Here is a 20,175-nt window from a genome sequence, read left to right as displayed (position 1 = left end):
CTTTTCCTCTTTGATAAGATCGATACATGGCCTTTGGGGGTAACAGGAGTGAGTTTTGGAGAGTGTATCCACACAATTACAAATGTCATCATTTTTGCTTCAGTGAATAGGTACTGTACTGTTCTGTGTTGGGTTTTTTCCTGGTAGAATTAAGGACATGGTTTATTTTTAACTTCTCCAACTTGTTGTCCTGAGGACGCTGCTTACTGAACATCTCCAGTTACTCCGCAGCGGTAGGTTATTCGTGCTTTCTCCTGACTGACATGTAAAATAGCAAGCAGCTAGCTTTGGGCTTTACAGGCTGAGTACTAAATTGTGTGCATTCCTTCTAGGACAAAGTTTGGGATATTTCAAATAGGTCAAAAGTACTCCATGTTCTGGGTGTTTGGAGAAACAATTAAACGTGTTTGCAGCTGTTCCAACCTGCAGCTGAACTGTCAGGTCGGTAGAGGCATCTAAGCACTTGTTTAAGGCACCAAAATGTTTTGGTTTGTTGTTTGTTTTTTTTTTTTTTAATCCCCTCCTGTTAAAGCTTAATGGAATAAGGAAAATTAATTTATTTTAATTTTTTAATGAGATGAATTTCTAAATGGGCAATAAACTGTGGCTTTGTTTGTTGGAAGTTGGGCAAGTTTTGTTGCTTTTTTTTTTTTCCCCCAAAACTACAGTAACTTCACCAGGCAAAGCTTGCCATTTCCTGGATCTGTCGTTTTAGTCTTGATCAAGTTTGAGCTTTCTGATTATCATATTTCCAAGTGGGAATGTGCTGCTGTTAATGGCCTGGGAATGCTGAATGGGTGAAATAGTCTTGAGTCCAAAATACATGGTCAGAAGAATTAGGAATTAGTATTTTCTAACCTATTTCAGTTGAAAATAGACTTCATGTGAAGCAGTTCCTGCAGTCCAAACTGTTACAGGGATTGCTGGCATTGGCTGAGTTACCCTATAGCCGGTTGATAGTTATCATTTTAGGCTTATTAATTCTTAGTGTGAAATACTACATGTATTTAATATATGTATATTAAATATTGCTGAATGAGATGAATTGAACATTATCTTAAAAGTGGGTTTGTTACTTAGTTCAGCCTTGTGGTTTTGGTACCACATCGATACCCAGCCAGCAAGGAAACAAAAATCTCTGTATCAGAGATCTTTAAATAATGTCAGATGTGTCTTGGTTTGCCTGTTCCTTCCTCTGCACTCAGGTTGGGGCATTTTTCTTTAATTTTTATATTTTATTTTATTGTAGCTGTTCAGGATTCAGCTGGCATTTAGATGTTTTAAACTTAATATTTGAGTGCATTACCCCTGTCTCTCAAAAATGACAGAGTGGATCCTACTGGCCTTTTTAAGTACACCCCCAAGGAAGAGGAGTTTGAAAGCCAAGGAAAGAAAGCCACAGCTTCACCAGGGCAATAGCTTTAGCAAATTATTAATGAGAATTTGCAATAGGCTTTGGTGGGGTGTTGGGTTTGGGGTTTTTCTTACTTCCCTCTTTACTTAGGAGTGTAACAATAGGTGCTGTGTTACAGAAAGACAGCTGAAAATTTTCATCAGAGATACCTGGCAGTGCTGCTGTTTCCCAAGTGACGCTTCTGTTGAATTGAAAGCCCTCAGTGGGTGATGCTGTAATTATTTCAGGTTTAATATAGCTGCTGAATATGTGTAGATCTCCCTGAAAACTTAAATTAATCAAAATTCTTTCTAGCTTGACTAATGAGAATGGATGCAACAGCTTGAAGAAAACCAGGAGGAAATGAAATTGCAAACACTTTCTCTGTGTAATAAACACTTGTATTACATGTCCATATGTATCACAAGTATGAAGAACAATGAATGTATGGAGGGTAATCGAAGGTTGGGTAAAATCTGTTCTGTGGAAGCTAAAGCTAGAGGAGAAATTACTTTGGTAACAGTTCCTTTAAGTCAGATTCTGTCCCAGCAGATACACTTATGTGTCTTCTGGGCTGCTCCTTGAGAAATCCCTGCAACTAAAGACACAACAATTAAGTTTATAATCAAAACCTGATGTTTTAATTTTGCTCCCAGAAGCACTGGGTTCAAGTAACCTGCTAGAATGATACCAGCTATATGCTGGCTGTAACCTGATTGTGTGAGCGTTTTAGTTCTTAGACACAGCTATTACTATTAGATTATGTTAATGACCAAAGCACAGATGATACAGTGATTTAAAGTAAGTTTCCTCTTCCAAAAGAGCGGGCTTCCTCTTTCAGCCTTTGTGTCTGGGTTCCAAAATATAAAGAAACATGGAGAGAGGAAGGGAGGAACAGGGAAAACCAGGACTAGATCTAAAAAACCTACATCTCTGTTAAAGCCAACGTCTTTCTGAAGTTGTGCAACTTCTATTTTGCTTCACAGAAAGAAGGTAAATATTTCATAAGTAGTCATGCATGTTCTTTAGTCCATTAACACAGTCTTTTCCAGAAATTACATGGCTTTAATGGCTTTAGTGCGATAAAACACGTTACCAGAAGCACCATCACTTTAAACGTGGACTTTCTCACAGAGTGAATGTTTTATGAGAACTGCACTTGGTGTCCACAGAACAGCGATGGGCTGGGAGAAATAAGTGGTAATTGGAAAGAGGCATCAAAGGAGCCTCAAAAAATAACAGGCATCCTAGTTCAATCTGTACTGTTAGGGCTGTATCTTCTGGGGAGCGAACTTGGCATGAGCGGTTTTCCTGGCAGGAATGAGAATTGTAGCCTGTCCCAAAATATCCCCAGGGAGTGAATGAAAAATTCATAGGGCAAAATGGAGAAGCAAAACTTTTCCTCGCAAGGGAGGACCCTTTAGACAGCATTTTTGCATGGTGAATCTGTTAGAGAAGAGCTAACATATCCTAGGAAATAGATGAAAAAGGGCAAAAATAGCCTGATACTTCTAGATTTGATGTCCTGCTGAAGTATTTGTAGCAAAAAGTGCATTTGGGAGTGTTGGTGTCTCAATGGGAGTATCTTACAGTTATATTTAGTAAAATAAATTAAGTTTACCCTGAGGAGTGAGGTTTTGGTAAGGCTTTGGTTGGAGGTGTAATATTTTTGAGGGGAAAGAGAGTAGAGTAATTTCTTTGGGTTTGGTGAACCACTTGTTCTACTTTTTAAGTCACAAAGAGAACAGCAAAACCTGTCACCTGTGTTTGAGCCAACCTGGTTGGAGCAGAAAGAAATTCAGCTTCATTTTTAGAGTCAGACCTCAGGTTGTGAATTGGGTCACAGGGAGGAGGAAAAAAAAAATCCTAAACACCTATTAATTAAACTGAATGAGCTTGATAAGGAAATGAGCTGATCACAGGTATGGTGCCTGTGATCTGCTTTGAGTTTGGATCACGCTTTGACTTGAAAAATGACTTGATTGGGTAAAACGTGCTCTTTGGTTGCTTGATATGGATTTCATGGTGTAGCTTCTTCAGGAGCATGCAGGCTGGGCTTGCAGAGGCCCTGTGTGTCTGTGCCATGCGCGGGTGTCCATCTGTCCATCCGTTCATACCACATGTGAGAAGAAAAACCCCCTGCTCTGCAAAAGTGCTGTTCTTCAGCTTATTTTCCACTCTTTTTCTGTTTAACCACCACTGGTTCAAAGATGGGTTTGAGGGGGGGTTTTAATCATTATATCAGCTTTGAATTAATGTTTGGGAAGCCCATTGACTGCTTGGGGTGTGTTGCTCGCCTCTGTCCGCTTTTCCTGTGCGCTGGCTGCCCGGCGTTGGGTGAGCTGCTCTTCTCTGCCTTTCCTCCCACGTTCCATGGGAGCACGGTCCAAGGCAGCGCCGATGGGATACTGTACATACTTTTGCTCTATAAACACACACTTGTTTACATTCGCTTCAGTGCCGTTCTGACTCTAATCCTCTTCCGATGCCAGAGGGTATCAGCCATGACTAACAAACTCCCAGATAGCTCCGTTCTGACCCCATGCGCTGTGCTCATGTTTCCATTTGTTTCCATCTCCTCTGCCTTCCCTCCCAAGTATTTAACAAATTATTATTAAATATCTTCCAGCGTTTAAGAGGCCAACCTGGGAGCAATTCAAAAGAGTTGAGAACACACGTTCTGGTTACTGACTCTGGTACTTTATGGGTGAAGGCAAATATGGAGCCCTTGGTCATTAGTGCTGCACATAAAATTAAATTGAACTAAAACAATTCCCTTTTTTTTAAAAAAAAAAAGGTGTCTTTTTTTTTTGCTGTACAAAAAGATTGGCTGTTCTGACTGACTGTCACAGCGTAGTTGCAAATTGGCGAAACCTCCTTAAAACAAACCCAGTAATTACTGCTCGCTCGCAGCACCCTACAGCAGCTCAGCACTGCAAATTCTGCATCTTTAAACCCTTCCAGATCTTTGCTGATCCAGCTTCACAAAACCCTGACGTTACACCAACACTGCAAACGCATCGAATTCTTTCTAGAGGCAGAAAAGGCCGGGTTGGATTCACAGGCTGCATCTGCTGGTGAACTTTGTGCAGTCTGACTCTTTTTTTTTTTCTTTTTTTCTTTTTACTTTTTTTTTTTTCCTCTTTTACTAGAAGAAAGGTTTGTTTGTTGGCTGCCCTGCTCGGGGCGGGACAGGAATGTAATGCATGCACAGACTGCGCAGTATTTCCTGTTCAACTGCCGCTCCAAACCTCGGCGCTGGGAAAATCTCCAGATCCAGCAGCTCAGGCATTGCTCAAACAACAAAGAAATGCTGCAACTTCTGCAGTGCTTCAGGGTTTTTTAATTCTTTTGGTTCCCCCCCTTTCCCCCCCAAATATATGTATATTTTTAAGTGCATCTTCATGGTGTTTTAAATGTTTCAGTTTCTTGGGAACAGCTTCTATGCTGTTTATAGATTACTGTAGCAGAAACAACATTAAACTTGGAGTGCTGTAGGTGCAGAGAGATGGTTCCCTAATGTCCCTCCAAAAAGTTATGTCTATTTTGTAGCACGCTACATCTCCCTAACGTTGTCTGAGTAGTTCAGTAAACTTCATTTTCCATCCAGTTAAAAACAGTCGTAAAACTTTTGGTACTGGAGCTACTTTTGTGTTCTCTGCTGTGGTTTATTTTGCCCTTGAACTGTTTTGAAATATTGCTGCTTTTCCTTGCGTGGCTTGTAATTCAGAAGTGAAATATTTTAGGTTAGGAAAACACAAAAAAAACCCAAACAAACCCCTTTGAGTTTGGTCACTTCTGCCTGCACATGGTAAGTAATCCTCAGTGCCCAAACCTTACCTTGAGTGCATGAGATTTCTCTCCTTTTAATTTTTATCTTTTCTTTTTAACTCATTTGTGCATGTTGGCAGCTCTGTTACCATTTCAGACTACCAGCTGATTGATGGAAGAGGGACTTTATGAGGTGTGGCTAGTTATTTATTTCCTAATTTTATTGAATTTCTTTTAAGCAGGTGTATGTTTTGGAGATTTCATACCTTTGTGTTCCTTTGGAATACATGAAGTTCTATGACTCTTCTCAAAATACTGGGGCAAGGTTCGACTGAACTCTCTGTGTGCATGTGAAAAAAAAGAAGGTTTATGTCCTTGTTAGTGGCTTTTTTTATGCATCCAGCAGCTACTTGGTGAAAAGGAAGCAAGTGCAGGGCACCCCTGAAGATCAGGGAACCCCTGAAGACCAGGGCACCCCGTTACAGGCCATTGGTCTTTGATGCTCTCTCACAGGGTGCCATGTGCTGAGCCAGGGGAGAGATGCCAGCACAGAACAGGTACCCAGCACGGCTCAGGCTTGTCTCTGGCTCAGCAGAGAGCTCAGGCAAGGCTGGGTGGGCACATTCATTCCTGTTTAAATGCTGTCCAGTTTATATAGAAGGCAGAGGTACAGCAGCTCTCTGGCTCGTCTTGCTGGGGGAGTTACTGGAGGTGGACATCTCCTAACTTCTCATTTCTATTCTCATCCCTTTTCTGTCCCTGGCTGTTCCAGTGGCGAATGATAAAGGCACAAAAATGAAAGTGCTGAGTGTTAATTAGTTCCTTCCTGGATCCCAAGGAGACCTACTTTTCGGTCCTTTGGAGATACAGATCTACATGTGCTGCTTCTTGAAATTGGAAGTGGTCTCAGTGTAGCCCTCTTAGCTTGTCAAGCACTGCAACAGGAAAGGAGGCGGCCCAAATCCACGCTGTTTAATTTGAACTTGAAGGTATTTCAGAACATAGTTCAGAGGGTTAATTACGTTGTTAAAACAGGTTTTAACTTTCCAGCTTCATTATGAAATGTGGAAGCAGCGGATCTGCCTTCAGTCCTTGAGCTGAATAAATGCAGGGAGTTGGGTTCTGACAGATGTTTTTCGTTTAACATAGTATTTCCTAGTAGCAGCCTTCTAAGGTTGTTACCTTCTAAGTAGTAACTTTCTGAATAGTGCATCACTGCAAGGCAGCATAGGTGTTTAAATCATGGCTTGTAGGAGAAGCTGAAGCACATGATATTAAGCTTATAGCGTAGTATGTGCAGATGTCCAACCAAACCCCACTGCGCAGACTGTACCAACTGCTTTAACGGGATTGGAATTTCCCTTGGGATCCCTCAGGTTTTTGTGCTGTTTTGAGCCTTTTTGTGGTTTCTTATCCCTCCTTGTCAGTTAAGAGGCTTCTGTGTACAGCTGCTGTTAGTAACATTGACTGGGGATATCTCATGGTGCATCACAGCCTTGTACAGAGTCAGCAGTGCTGAATTCTCGGCCTTGTAATGTGAAAATGACTTCAGAATTTCACTGCTTTTGATCCTTAGAAAATGAGCATCTGATAACCAACAGCAGGTATTTAATCCACCCAGATTTGAGGACTGTTATAAATCCTTTATGTAGGGCAAAAGGAGTTGTTTTGTTGCTGCTGCGACAGAAATGTTTCCAAAGCTTTGTGTGGTTAGGTAGAGGTCTTTTTTTATCCTGTACAGCTTCATCTGGCTTGAATTAACATTCATCCTGATGATTTTTCTCCTTTTGTCCTAGGTACTGTGTGAAAGTGTATTTTCATAGGCCTTTCACAGGTATGGAAAGCAAACTGTAGTGTTGCGATACCCACCAGATAACTTCTCTTTGAATGAGATAAGATGTTCTTTTGCAACCATTTGATCTTCACGTACAGGTGCACATGCAGGTTCTGAGCTTGCTTTCCAACACATCATGGAATGGGTTAATAAGAGGCACATTCAGCTTTCCTAAAAATTCCTAAAAGTCCATAAAACGTTGACCTTTTTTCCAAATCCAAGTGCAGTGACCTACTTAAAATAGATCAAAGTGAGATAAAGAAGACATTATTGCGAAAGTAAAAATAAGTTACTTGGTTATTTGTCCCCCACATCCACACCTGTCTTACGTGTTTAAGGTTTTATTTCTTGGCCCCCAGCCATGGGACCAGCTCCATTCCAGAGCAGGCTGCTAATGCCATGCATGGGAAAGGGTTTGGTGGGAAGGAAGTTAAATGTTTTGGAAGGGTTTTTTTTTTTTTTCTTTTACTAAACTAGCCTGGGATCCCTCCCTTCCAAGAAGTAGTTTCAATGGAAAAATCAAAATCTTAAGTTTGTTTAATTATGTCTGGTGGGAAAGAGAGGTTGCCTGCTTCAGTTGAAAGGAAGATAATTCTGGGCTACGTCATGCCTAATATAAACAGAGCAATTTGCTTGGGCTAAACCAGTCATGGGTGGTTGTTCTACGTATGTGACGGTCCTGTTGTTGCTTTGTTTTAGGCTAAGCTCACATGGACGATTAAACCTTTCAATGATAAACCCTCAAATGGCATTTAAAACCTAAGTTAACTAGAGTTAAGAAGATACCCATGAAATCTGCTTCACTCCTTGTCATTCTCTTCTGAATGCTGATAGCTGATTCCTTCTTGCTACCAAAGCAGGGAGTGGGATGGAGTTTATAATGTGATTTCATTACCACTTTCAAGGTGGTAGATCACTGGAATACGTTGCCCAGAGAGGTAGTGGAGGCCACATCCCTGGAGATATTCAAGGTCAGGCTTGATGGGGCTCTGAGCGACCTGATCTAGTGAAGATGTCCCTGCTTACTGCAGGGAGGTTGGACTAGATGACCTCTAAAGGTCCCTTCTAGCCTTACACATTCTGTGATTCTGTGATCACGTGTAGGTCTGGCATCAGGGATTGTAGAATAATTTCTATCCTGGTCAATACATCACAAAAATAGGAGCTGGGTATGCAAAATTGCCCATTTTGGGCTTCTTAACTGTTTGTAACTTCACTCATGTAGAAAAATGAAACTTTTCTAGTAAGACCAAATGCAGCTTTTTCGGAAGATGAAGAAATAATGTGTCTCTAATCATGTATATATTTTGAACCGGCTTCCTTTTGAAGAAAGCTTTTGTTTAATACCACTTTATTCTGACTTGCATCTTCCCATGTGGTATTACAAACAAACTCGTTAGCCCAGAGCTCACGATACACAGATGTTCTTTTTATGGCATTTAGCAAGTTCATCTGTGAGCGCACGGAAAGTCTCTTCATTACTGAGTTTATATTGTTCGAGAGGACTGGCTATTGCGTTCATTTAATTAGGAAAAACTCAGCAGTAATTAGCTCACTCGTGTGCTGTGGAGGGATGGGCTGGATTAGGAGCCTGTGATCAGTCTCTGCAGCAGCAGCAAGAGGGGTTTAGTGTACAACGGCTGCGCAACTGCTTGGCTTTGTAATTTCACATGAGTACAGCAAAATTTAATGGGAGAAGCCCGCAAATAAACTTTGTTAGAATACAGTGGATAAGAGAAAAGCTTTTTCCTTACTCTGTAACTTGGGCTGCGGCTGGAATTGTCTGGTGGGAGAGTAGCAGCACAGTGCTTCTGCCTTGGAAGGATGGTTTGAGTGAAAGGAGGTTTGAGAACATGCTGTAGATCACTTTTATTAGCATGCTTTTGTACTTATTTCTATGGTAAGATTTCTTTGGAATATTTAGGATTTGGGTTTGGGTTTTTTTTTTCTTCCTGTTCTCTTTGTTTAACCACCCAGTAAGGTTGCATATCTTCCATTTAAGCTTATGTGATTGCAGTAATTCACTTTAAAAGTTGCCTTCATCTTTCCTTGAACCCCTGCCCAGGCTTAGTAATGCTATGGGTTCGCTAGGACTTGCCAGAAGACCTCGATAATCAGAGTTCTGTGGACCATCTCTGACTTCCAGAAACTTTCAGGCAATTCAAGTATTATCTTACAATTACATAACAAGCAGCGAGTAGCAACAGGGGTTACAAGAAGTGAGGCTTGTCATTAGAAGTAGTACAGGAGAGCATCTGGAAAGTGAGACTTTGCACTTTCAAATCAGGGGATATCTGGACCAGAGGGACTTCCCTCTTGGCAGGGAGAGCTGTGTTCCTGGTCCTGACCCTGTCTGCAAATAATCTTTTAGAAATTCAGGTAATTTGACAGAGTTCTTTGCTTGAAGGCTCTTGAAACTTCCAGGAAGTCCCTGGGGAAGACGTTACACAGGGATCTGTGTAGCCTTAATTTTCAGTGTAGTCTGAAATCTTGTATTCTATGATCTATGCAGTCTATATGGAAATGGGAATAAGAAAATAAGGTTACAAAAGCTGTAAGGGAAAGGGTTTGTGTGTGTGTGTCTATTTATTTGTACAGGTATATGAATGTGTGTGCATGTATGTGCATCTGTATATAGAATTAAAACTTATGACTTGTAGGAAGACTGGCCTCTAAAATAGCAGGTGAAATTAAGTGTAGATACACGTGATGTTTTCTGCATGGGAAGAGATAAGAATTCTTGACTTGGTTTTGCAGTGATGCCTGAAATATCTACTAACGAGGAGCTCTCAGTGTTACAGTAAGGTCTGAAAAAATCACATTAGCTCAATGCTTGCTTGTTGTAAGACACAAACAAGATAATAGGAATTATTAGAAAAGTAAGAGAACAAAGCATTGTGTGGGCGTATAAATTCATGGTGCTCTTTCCTTCCATCCTGGATATTGTGTGTGATTCTAATCTCCCCTCCTCCAGCTCAAAAAGGTGAATTGGAGAAGGTGGAAAGATAAGAAACAAGGAGGGATGGAGTTAGGAAATGGCTAAGCTTTTGTGGACCTTCTTGCCCTGGACACTAAAATTTGGAGTAGGTTCAGAACACGACGAGACAAAGTCACAAAAGAGGAATCAGTTGAGGACGGTTCAGTGCACAGTCTTTAGGTAAGGAAGTCCTTAAGCCACAGTTACCATGCACCTGGGATGGAGCATCACTCCATTCTTGTGGTGTTCCTTCTTCAGCTGTTCTGCAGGTACCTGCTGGTTATGGGCTTCTCTGCTTTCACAGATAACTTGCTGTCACACTGTGGAATTGTTTTCCCTGGCTGTTTTTGGTACAGTGTTATTAGAGTGCTTGGCATGCAGCGTTGGAGATGGTAAAAGGTCACTTAAAGTTGTCTTCGGTGTTCAGTGGTGATAGAGTTAATGAGAATAATGCTTCTGTGGATGCTGTGGGAAATCAGTTCCAGAAATCAAGGTTGTAACTCCCAAAAGACATGAGGTTTAGGTCATTTTTACCACCCCATGGCATTGCTGCCTGGTCTTACCTGGAGGCTTTTATGGAACGCTGGGTTTCATCCTCTGCGGGTTTTGTCTCTAAAATTTGCTGGCAACCCAGCTACCTAAATGGATGGTAGTGGTCTGATGTTAATGCTTCTTTACACCTTCAGAGTTACAGCTGTTACCTGTATGTGCTGTCACTGTCTCAAAGAAGAGCAAACCTAGCGAGCAGCACACCTATTGTGTGTGGTCCAATGTATCCAAGGAAGGAGAAACTGTGTCCTGGGATGGACAATGTGTCATAGCAGCTCAAAATGAGAGATAGTGCTGATCTCTTCTACGTGTGCAGTACCTGTGTGTGTAGGTACTGCATGGCATGTAAAGCCACTTGAGAACCTGTGGTCCTTACTGCATCCAAAATTATGGTTTATTAATCACAGAACCATAGAATGGCATGGGTTGGAAGGGACCCCAAGGATCATAGAGCTCCAACCCCCCTGCCACAGGTACGGTAGAGCCTCACACACAGAGAATCAGAATCACAAGGTTGGAAAAGACCTTTAAGATCATCAAGTCCAACCTTTCCTGTCCTATGGTAAACCATAATATGACTCTGTAGTGTGTTGCTAAAAAACCTAGATATCTTTAAACTAACTGCTAAATTAGTGGAAAGGCTGATTAGACACCATGGTATTGTGAATTGTCAAGATTAAAAATGACATGAAGGGATATTTTTTCCAGGAACAAATATTTCACTAAGCAAACATGAGTGGCCTCTTGAAATGTGTCATTTGATGAAGGAAAACAGGAATTGGTAAATGATTTGGACCGATCAGGAGCTTTCATCTGAGATTTTGGAGCGTTCATACAGGCTGTTTATTCAACACCTTCTTCAGTCCTCTCTGTAGAAAAGAGAGAAGTGTTAGTTCCTGAGTGGTTCTGCTGTTCCTGCTGATCTGCCGTGCCTCTGGGGCTGTTAGGAATTCCTGAAGTTAAAAGTGTTGCTGTAGTTCATGCCTGATGGGAAGGCTTGCCATGGACAGTAACTCAGAGCAGCGAGATACAAATGGATCATAGGAGTCACTAGAGATGAGGTGTTCAAGCATCTCTTGGCCACACATACTTATAAAGCCATAACCATTGGAACCCATGCAGCATCCCTGCTTTTGCGCCTCTCCATTAAACGCTGTCGTTGTTACTGGGTAGAATTTCATTTGAAAATTTGTGAAATCGTGCTGTAATCTGGGAATACAGCTCTTTGCCTGTCTGAACCGTCCGAGGTCTGATCACAGAATCATTAAGGTTGGAAAAGACCTCCTAGATCATCTAGTCCCACTGTCCCCCTACCAACTGTATGACTCACTAAACCATGTCCCTAAATATCTCATCCAACCTTTCCTTAAACACCCGGAGGGACGGTGGCTCCACCACCTGCCTGGGCAGCCCGTTCCAATGCCCAACCACTCTTTCTGAGAAGAAATTTCTCCTCATTTCTAACCTGAACCTCCCTGGCACAACCTGCAGCCATTCCCTCTTGTCCTGTCACTAGTTATCTGTGAGAAGTGGCTGACCCCCAGCTCACCACAACCTCCCTTCAGGTAGCTGTAGTGAGCAATAAGGTCTCCCCTGAGCATATTCTCCAGGTTTAACAGTCCCAGTTCCCTCAGCTGCTCCTCATAAGACTTGTGTTCCAGACCCTTCACCAGCTTCACTGCCCTTCTCTGGACACGTTCCAGGGCCTCAATGTCTTTCTTGTAGTGTTTTGGGGATGAACATGATGTGGTTTGGGTACATTTTTGCCCTGCACACTGTTTGCATTCAGTAACCTCCCAAAGACTCTGCCTCATTTCTTATGCTTATGATAAACGCCGTTTAAGAGTTTTTCTATTTGAAGCATTACAGTTTGATTATTTGCTGTCATATTTTTGAATTAGAGGCTGAAAAGAAAGTACAAATTACTAGGAAAGTTTCTGTGGTGCTGGTGGTAGGGAACAGGACACCCATCATTGTGTTCCCCGTTGGAATTTCAGCGTGTTTCAGTGTTTAAGGTCCTTTGCCTGGGTGATATTGCAACAAACTTGTTTGTGCTTGCAATACAAGTTTTCTTGAGGGGTGTTTTGAAAAAGCCCTTCCTAGCTGCATGCCTTGGGCAGTTCTGAAGGGCATGTTTCTGCAGATTTGTTGCAAACAGTATGTGACGTTTTGAGAGTGAGCCTTTTATACTGTACCATGTGCCACCAGTGGTGAGAGTTCTACATGTTTTCTGTTGAGCTGGAGCATTGAGAAACAGGTTTTGGGTTGGTTTCAGTTTCCTGGTGTCTTTAAAGTAATGGAACAGTTCCTTAAACACACAGGGACCCGCAAATCTTGGCACAATTCTGACTTTTAAAATGGTGAATATTTATAAAACCCATTTAGGTTTTTGATATGGGTACAGTTTTCTCTTATAGCAATGAAAAACTGAACTTGACCATTGCTCACTCCCTTAAGGCAAAAGGATATTCCAGCAAATACAGAATCATAGAATGTGTTAGGTTGGAAGGGATCTCTAAAAGAGGCATCTAGTCCAACCCCCTGCAGTGAGCAGGGACATCTTCACTAGATCAGGTCACTCAGAGGCCCCATCAAGCCTGACCTTGAATATCTCCAGGGATGGGGCCTCTACCACCTCTCTGGGCAACCTATTGCAGTGATCCACCACTCTTACATTGAAGAATTTTTTCTAATATCCAACCTAAATCTCCCCTTTTCTAGTTTAAAACCATCACCCCTTGTCCTATCACTCCATGCCCTTGTGAACAGTTCTTTCCCAGCTTTCCTATAGGCACATTTCCAGGATTGGAAGGCCTCCATAAGGCCCCCCCAGAGCCTTCTCTTCTCCATCTGTCTTTGTAGGAGAGGTGCTCTGGCCTTTTGATCATTTTTGTGGCCCTTCTCTGGACACACTCCAACAGCTCCACGTCATTCTTGTTTTGAGGGCTTCAAAGCTAGACACAGCATTCCAGGTGAGGTCTCACTGGAGCGGAGCACAGGGGCAGAATCCTCTCTCTTGATATGCTGGCCACAATTCTGGTGATGCAGCCCAGGATGCAGTGGGCTGCATATGGAAATACATACTGTATGGAGAACAGAAAATTGCTGTAGGACCTGGTGGACGCCTTGTAGGTGCTTTGAGAGGAAACAATACTGGCATCTAACTTCTGCTGGCTTTACAAAATCAGAAGATTTTGCTTATATTTTCAGGGAGTACTTGAAAGTTCACTCAAAACCTGCACTGTGAGGCTTTCTTGTCTTGCTTGCACCTGCTAACCTTCTGACTTCAGAGCATGCTGTCTCTTAATTCTTCCTGGGGAGATGTGCTCTAATTCATACAAAGCTCTTCTCCCACTGAAATTCTTTCCATATAGTAATAATTGTACTATTTGTATTGCCATTGCCTTGATTACACTTGATATGTTTGTAATATCAGGAGGAAGGTAGATGTATGTGGCAGTTGCCTAGTAATTTCAGAAAGGAGGAAAGATGAAGATGGGGAATTCTATGTTGAAGTGTAGTGGGACTTATTAAGACCTGCTGATGCTGGGATGGGGGAGCGTTTACTACTTTCTAATGCAAAAATGCAAATAAATGATGTGCTGTATAGGTCACAATTTATTTGCTTGATGCTACAACTTCCTTGGCATCCTTTTTATTCCTAGTGTAATCCAACTTTTAAACTTTGTGACTTTAAGACATGAATAGCTGTGAAAAAAAATTAATAATAAATAACTTGTTGGGGCTTGTCTGCATGTACTTTACATGAAATCATTTGTTGACTCTGAAAAAGAAGCTGTTAATCTCTGTAATCTAAGATACTCCTCTGCCTAATGGAGAGGGCAAGTTGGTCCTGGCTAATGTAAAGCAGTACAGCAGAGGGGGCAGAGCAGCGCTGCTGCTGCTCGGTGCTCGGATTTACACAGCGCTCAGGGCAATGGTTACTTCAGAGATGTGTGACACAGTTGTGTCTCGTTGTGTCCCCCTGCCATGCTAACAAGTTGCCTGTGGATTGCATCTGGTGCCGTATGGTGCAGCAGGATAGATGAGCATCAAAGAAAGACCCTGGATGACAAGGGTGTCCCTGCCCTAGAAGAGAGAGAAATCTGGCAGGTGTTGAGCTCTGGCGTAGGAAACAGATACTTCCAGCTACCAAGGGAGCTTTAAAATATTTGGGGTCAAATCAAGTATTATTAAAATAGGCTAAAAATTGTTCTCAATTATTTTTTTTAAATATATATATATTATTTTACTAATGTGTGTTGAAGATCTATTGTCAGGACCGTGAATCTTAGGGAAGTGACTAGATGTCTACAGTACATTTCTGCAAACTGTTGCTTTTAGCTATGGCTTTTGGTCTATAAAAACACTGTACCTGCTTTCATTGAGCTGTATGTAGGTTTTTGGGGTTTTTTGGGCTTTTCTTGGATTTTTTTTTTTCTTTAATCCTTTTGGACCAAAAAGTGAGTTAAACAGAAGTCCCGACCTTTTTTGTAATTTAATAACACCATCTCCAGGCTAGTTCCCACAGCCAGTGTTGCCTCTGCACTGTCTCTTCTGTCCTCCAGCATCCCTGTCAAAGAGGAACAGAGGAAATTCAGAAACCTCACAAATTTTTTTCTGGCCCTTGCAAGAGTTCAAATGTTCCACACACAGTCGTGTATTTGGCTAGAAGATATGCCTGGGCATCAGTAGGCATTTATTGTGTCTCTTCTGGTTTACATCAGTCTTTTTTGCTTTCTCAGTCCAGAGATGTATTTTAGTGGAAAGTTACTGCACATAATGTACAGTATCTACTCCGGATCTTTCTAGGAAAACTATAAAAATAGCATCTTAGAAAGGCAAGAGCTTGGACTATGCAGAGGTTCGGGTTGGTTCCTGGAAGGGGGTCTCAGTATGATGGAGAATTTTGGTGATGTTCTAAAACTTAGAAAGGACCTTGCAAGGTCCTTCATGTGAGTTGACGCAATCCTGAGCACGGCTACAGGCTCGGTGGAGAATGGATTGAGAGCAGCCCTGAGGAGAAGGATTTGGGGGTGCTGATCAGTGACAAGCTCAACATGAGCCAGCAGTGTGAGCTGGCAGCTCAGAAGGCCAACTGTGTCCTGGGCTGCATCCAGAACAGCATGGCCAGCAGGTCTGGGGAGGGGATTCTGCCCCTCTGCTCTGGTGAGACTACCCCTGCAGTGCTGTGTCCAGCTCTGGGGTCCCCAGTACAGGAAAGATGTAGAGCTGTTGGAGTGAGTCCAGAGGAGGCCACAAAGATGATCAGGGGCTGGAGCACCTCTCTTATGAAGACAGGCTGTGAGAATTGGGATTGTTCAGCCTGGAGAAGAGAAGGCTCCAGGGTGACCTAATTGTGGCATAGCAATACTTAAAGGGTCTTACAGGAAAGTGGGAGAGGGACTGTTCACTGGGGAGTGTGGTGATAGGATAAGGGGCAGTGCCTTTAAGCTCAAAGAGGGCAAGTTTAGGTTAGCAATTCTTTGAGGGTGGTGAGGCCCTGGCACAGGCTGCCCAGAGAGGTTGTGGAAGCCCCATCCATGGAGGCAACCTGGGCAACCTGGTCTAGTGAGGGCATCCCTGTGCATGGTAGGAGGTTGGAATAGGATGATCTTTGAGGTCCCTTTCAACCCAAAGCATTCTGTGATTCTTGTGGTACAATAACATTGCATTTTCAGTCATTCTGAGTCTGGAAAATTAGGTCTGTGTAACATACATTTAATTTTTGCTCTTTTTATTGTTTTTTTTCCTAGTGTCCCAATGTAATATCAGCTTGAAGAAGCAGAGGAGTCGAAGTATCTTTAGCACCTTATTCTGCTGCTTTCGTGACTACAATGTCGAACCACCATCTACCAACAGCACCAGTGCTCTTCCTCCTTTGGTGGAGGAGAATGGAGGACTTCAGAAGGTCAGGATTTAATCTTATTTTGCTTCATATAGGTCTTTTGTTTAACTCTTTTCCTTAAAGTTTGTCTTAGTAGGTTTCTGTCATAGGAAATATGAGTTACAGAAAAAAAATAGTGGTGAATTGTTTGGCTGTCTGTTCAGCTGAAATTTAAAACTAATTTGTCCATGAAAAGTAGTGGCACTATATATTTTTATAAGCAAACAACATTTAAAACTTGAGTAAGACACTAAAAACGTGTGGACCCATCATAAAACTTGAGATGCTGAGTTGTCTCTAGCGCTGGTTCCCTTTCCCAACTACAGGAAGGTTAAAATTTGTCCCCAGAGCATGGTGGAACCCCTTTGAATGTCTGTTGAAAGGGCTTCCAGTGACATAAAACCATTTCAAAAGGTGGACAACCATAACTGGATATTTTTTCAAACCAGTTCACCTGTATTTAATGCAAATTGAGTGCAGAGGTACCAGCTTTTGGCCATTTTTCCAGGTTATTAAGTTTTGTTTACCTAATGAGTCAAATTAATTGATAAAACCTTCTAACACTTCAAAGCATTGTAAGAGCAGCATGTTACTTTCATTGAGGTCTAGTAATTACGTTGCTTTGTTGTATTCATAAAATCACACCACAAATGGGACTGTGTATATTGTTCTTACACCTGATAACACTGTGAGGGTTTGCATTATCTCACTGGAGAGTTTCAGTTCAGTGTAGCAAATACAGGAACACCATCTTTTCCACACCACATTGTTTTTCAGCACTCTGCAAAACTCCACTGGTTCTAGACTCTTAATGAAAAGACCATTCCAGTCCCATTTTTCCAGGACTTCAGAGGATTACAAGTATAAGTGTATCCCTGATGGGGAATAACAGCAGAACTCCAGACATCTCTATGTTCTCAAACCTTCTGCTCTTCACACTAATTTTTCATATCTGATGCTTTTCTTATGTACCTCATCCATTCCACTTTATTTGGATTTGAATTCTGCTGGTTGTATTTCAGTTTTGAAAAGCTCAGGAGAAAAGAGCAGAGGAGTGGGAGAGAGGGAAGGAAAATAAAGTGCCTGAGTCGAAGAAAAATTGTGGGGGAAGGTAAAGGCTGAACTGCAACAGTTCATGCTGAAACTGCTCATGTAAAGTGCACTGAAAATTCCTCTGCTGAGAGGAGGGATTGTGTGTGTGTTTTCAGATGTCTTTTGCTAGCCAGGGTATGTTTTGAGGGGAAAAAGGGGAAATCTAGCCCGGATGTGCAGAAGGGAGAGCTGAGTGGTGTGTAGCATGTATGCGCACGTTCACCTGAGAAACAAAAGGAATGGGAAAGTAGTAAAACTTCCCTTGTGCTGTGCTAGGGAATGCAAAGGAGACAGAGGTGAGGCTACCAGCAAAGTTATAAATGAGAGAAAATGAGAGTTTATTCAAAAGAAAAAGATTTTTTGTTTAAAAAAGAGGGTTTTTCCCCATTGAAAGCATGAATTAAAATGGACTGGAGGCAGTAGTTTTCAGATTGCATTTTGTAAAATTATTATTAATTCCCTTCTAAATATATCTTCTGCCTTGAGCAAGTGATTGCATGTGTGCTCACCCAAGTTCCCATCCTCTCTCTGTGCTACCTTAGTGATCAGTTTTGTGGTGGTGCAATACTTGTACACCAGCCCAAGACACAAATCCCAGGCTCCATAGTGTGACCAGGCAACAGCCTCACCGAGCAAACAGTCAGAATTATTAGAGTGGGTTTTCTTCAGAACAAAATGCACTCAGATGCGTGGAGATGTTCATAGAAGAAACCAAGTTTGGTACCCAAGTTTTTGAATAGTTCTAGAGTGCAAATAAGTCTGTGGCATCTGTTTTACATAAAATCATAGAACGATCTGGGTTGGAAGGGACCCCAAGGATCACAGAGTTCCAACTCCCCTGACACAGACAGAGCCACCAACCTCCAGGCCTGGATCTACACAAGGTTGCCCAGGGCCCCATCCAACCTGGCCTTGGACACCTCCAGGGACGGGGTATCCACCACCTATCTGGGCAGCCTGTTCCAACCCCTCACCACTCTCTCTGTAAAGAACTTCCCCCTAATATCTAATCCAAACCTTCCCTCCTTTAGCTTTAGTCCATCCCCCTTGTCCTGCCATTGTCTGCCCTTTGAAAAAGTTGATTCCCCTACATGCAATATTGAAGATAATAAGCTTTGTAGGGCTTTTTATATACAGTTGTTATCTTCAGTGCTAAGATGGTTAGTGTAAGTAGGAGGCTTTTCTGAAGGAAGAACACCACCCTTGAAGGCTCGGATATATTTGAGTGTCGTTATGCTGTCAGGCTAGTGCTTTTTACGAGGAGAGCTGTGGTTTCAGCTCTGCAGCCTGGTTGGACCTGATTGAGTTACGCTGAGCATCTTACCTAGAATCTGAAGTCCTCAGTAAACTGGGGCCAGTACATCCAACAATGTTTCTAAACTGGGGAAATTAAATGTCCAGGAGTAACAGAATTACCTGGTTTAAGAAAGGAAGAAAGCCTGACAGCACACTGCTTAAACTCCCCTCCTGTTTAAATAAAGTTGATCCAGCTGCCAGGTTAAGAGTAGTTTGAATTCTGCTGAGCTGCTGTTCAGTAATGGTCATTTACTTAAAATCTGCTACTGATTTTGTATGTGCTGCTAATTATTTATCACATCATGGGTGATATCTGACTGTGGCCCTGTGAGTTCACAGAATCACAGACTGTTAGGAGTTAGAAGGGACCTTGAAACATCATCTAGTCCAACCCCCCTGCCAGAGCAGGATCACCCAGACTAAATTACAGAGGAACACATCCAGGCAGGTTTGAATGTCTCCAGAGAAGGAGACTCCATGGCCTCTCTGGGCAGCCTGTCCCAGGGCTCTGTTCACCCTCACAGTGAAAAAATTCCACCTTATATTCACATGGGACTTCCTCTCCTCCAGCTTGCACCCGCTGCCTCTTGTCCAGTTCATGTTTTGTGACCCTTTCCTTTAAATCTAAAAAGAATTGCACAATGATGTTAAATAGGTATTGTGAGAAACCAGAATAAAATGGCTTGAATGTACTTTCCTTCTGCCTTTACTGGTCAGTGGAGTTGTTACATGAAAACTGGTGATAAAGACTTAGGAGGAAGTAAAGGAATGGAGAAAGCTTCTGGTGGTTTCACAGGAGTTCAGCATTTGTTCCATGTTGCTTCTGATGTATTCTTGGTGTGACAAGCGAACTCCCTTTTAGGAGTCTCGACTCTTTCAGTGCCAACCGGTTGTGAAGGAGAAACTGAGAAGATTATTTTCTAAAGGACTTGAAAACACAGTTCTGAAATGTTGTTCAGGCTAATTGTGTTGTGTGATTTCAATGTTATTGTTATTGCTGTATTAGGAAAAAAAAAGAAATCAGTGCTTCATATGAAATGGTTCTTCATGTAGCACCTTCCCAAATGATGGGATTTGATTGTGCTTATCAAATCAAGTGTCATGTCACCTTAAAAGGTACCAAAAAACAACCACACTGAGCATACTTTTGAATAAGCAGGGTTTATCAATGCTGACTTCTGTTCCATTAAGAGGGGGGGAGGAGGAGAAGGGAAAAAAAAAAAGCCCAAAACCTTCTTTTAAAGTATTGTGTATTGTGTTCACTTTTAAACCTTCTACTCACAGAGCAGCAGCGTGTCCAAGTGTGATGCTAACACTGATACTCAGAGGTCCGTTCTGTCTCTGAAGTTTCAACACAACATTTTTCAATAATAACT

General features: G+C 42.1%; 1 protein-coding gene across 4 annotated transcripts in view; it reads left to right on the top strand.

Moving 5' to 3' along the window:
• CTDSPL (CTD small phosphatase like) overlaps positions 1–20,175 on the top strand; it is a 92,053-nt gene that overhangs the window by 34,729 nt on the left and 37,149 nt on the right. For all 4 annotated transcript variants that reach the window (XM_084280489.1, XM_084280487.1, XM_084280488.1 and 1 more), the window contains exon 2: positions 16,281–16,435. In XM_084280489.1, coding sequence (XP_084136615.1) covers positions 16,281–16,435 — 155 coding nt within the window. The remainder of the gene's footprint in view (positions 1–16,280; positions 16,436–20,175) is intronic.

The sequence above is a fragment of the Gallinula chloropus genome (assembly GCF_964237585.1).
Source record: "Gallinula chloropus genome assembly, chromosome: 2".
Lineage (NCBI taxonomy): Eukaryota > Metazoa > Chordata > Aves > Gruiformes > Rallidae > Gallinula > Gallinula chloropus.
The sequence above is the reverse complement of the archived record's forward strand: the minus strand, read 5'-3'. Positions and strand labels throughout refer to the sequence as shown.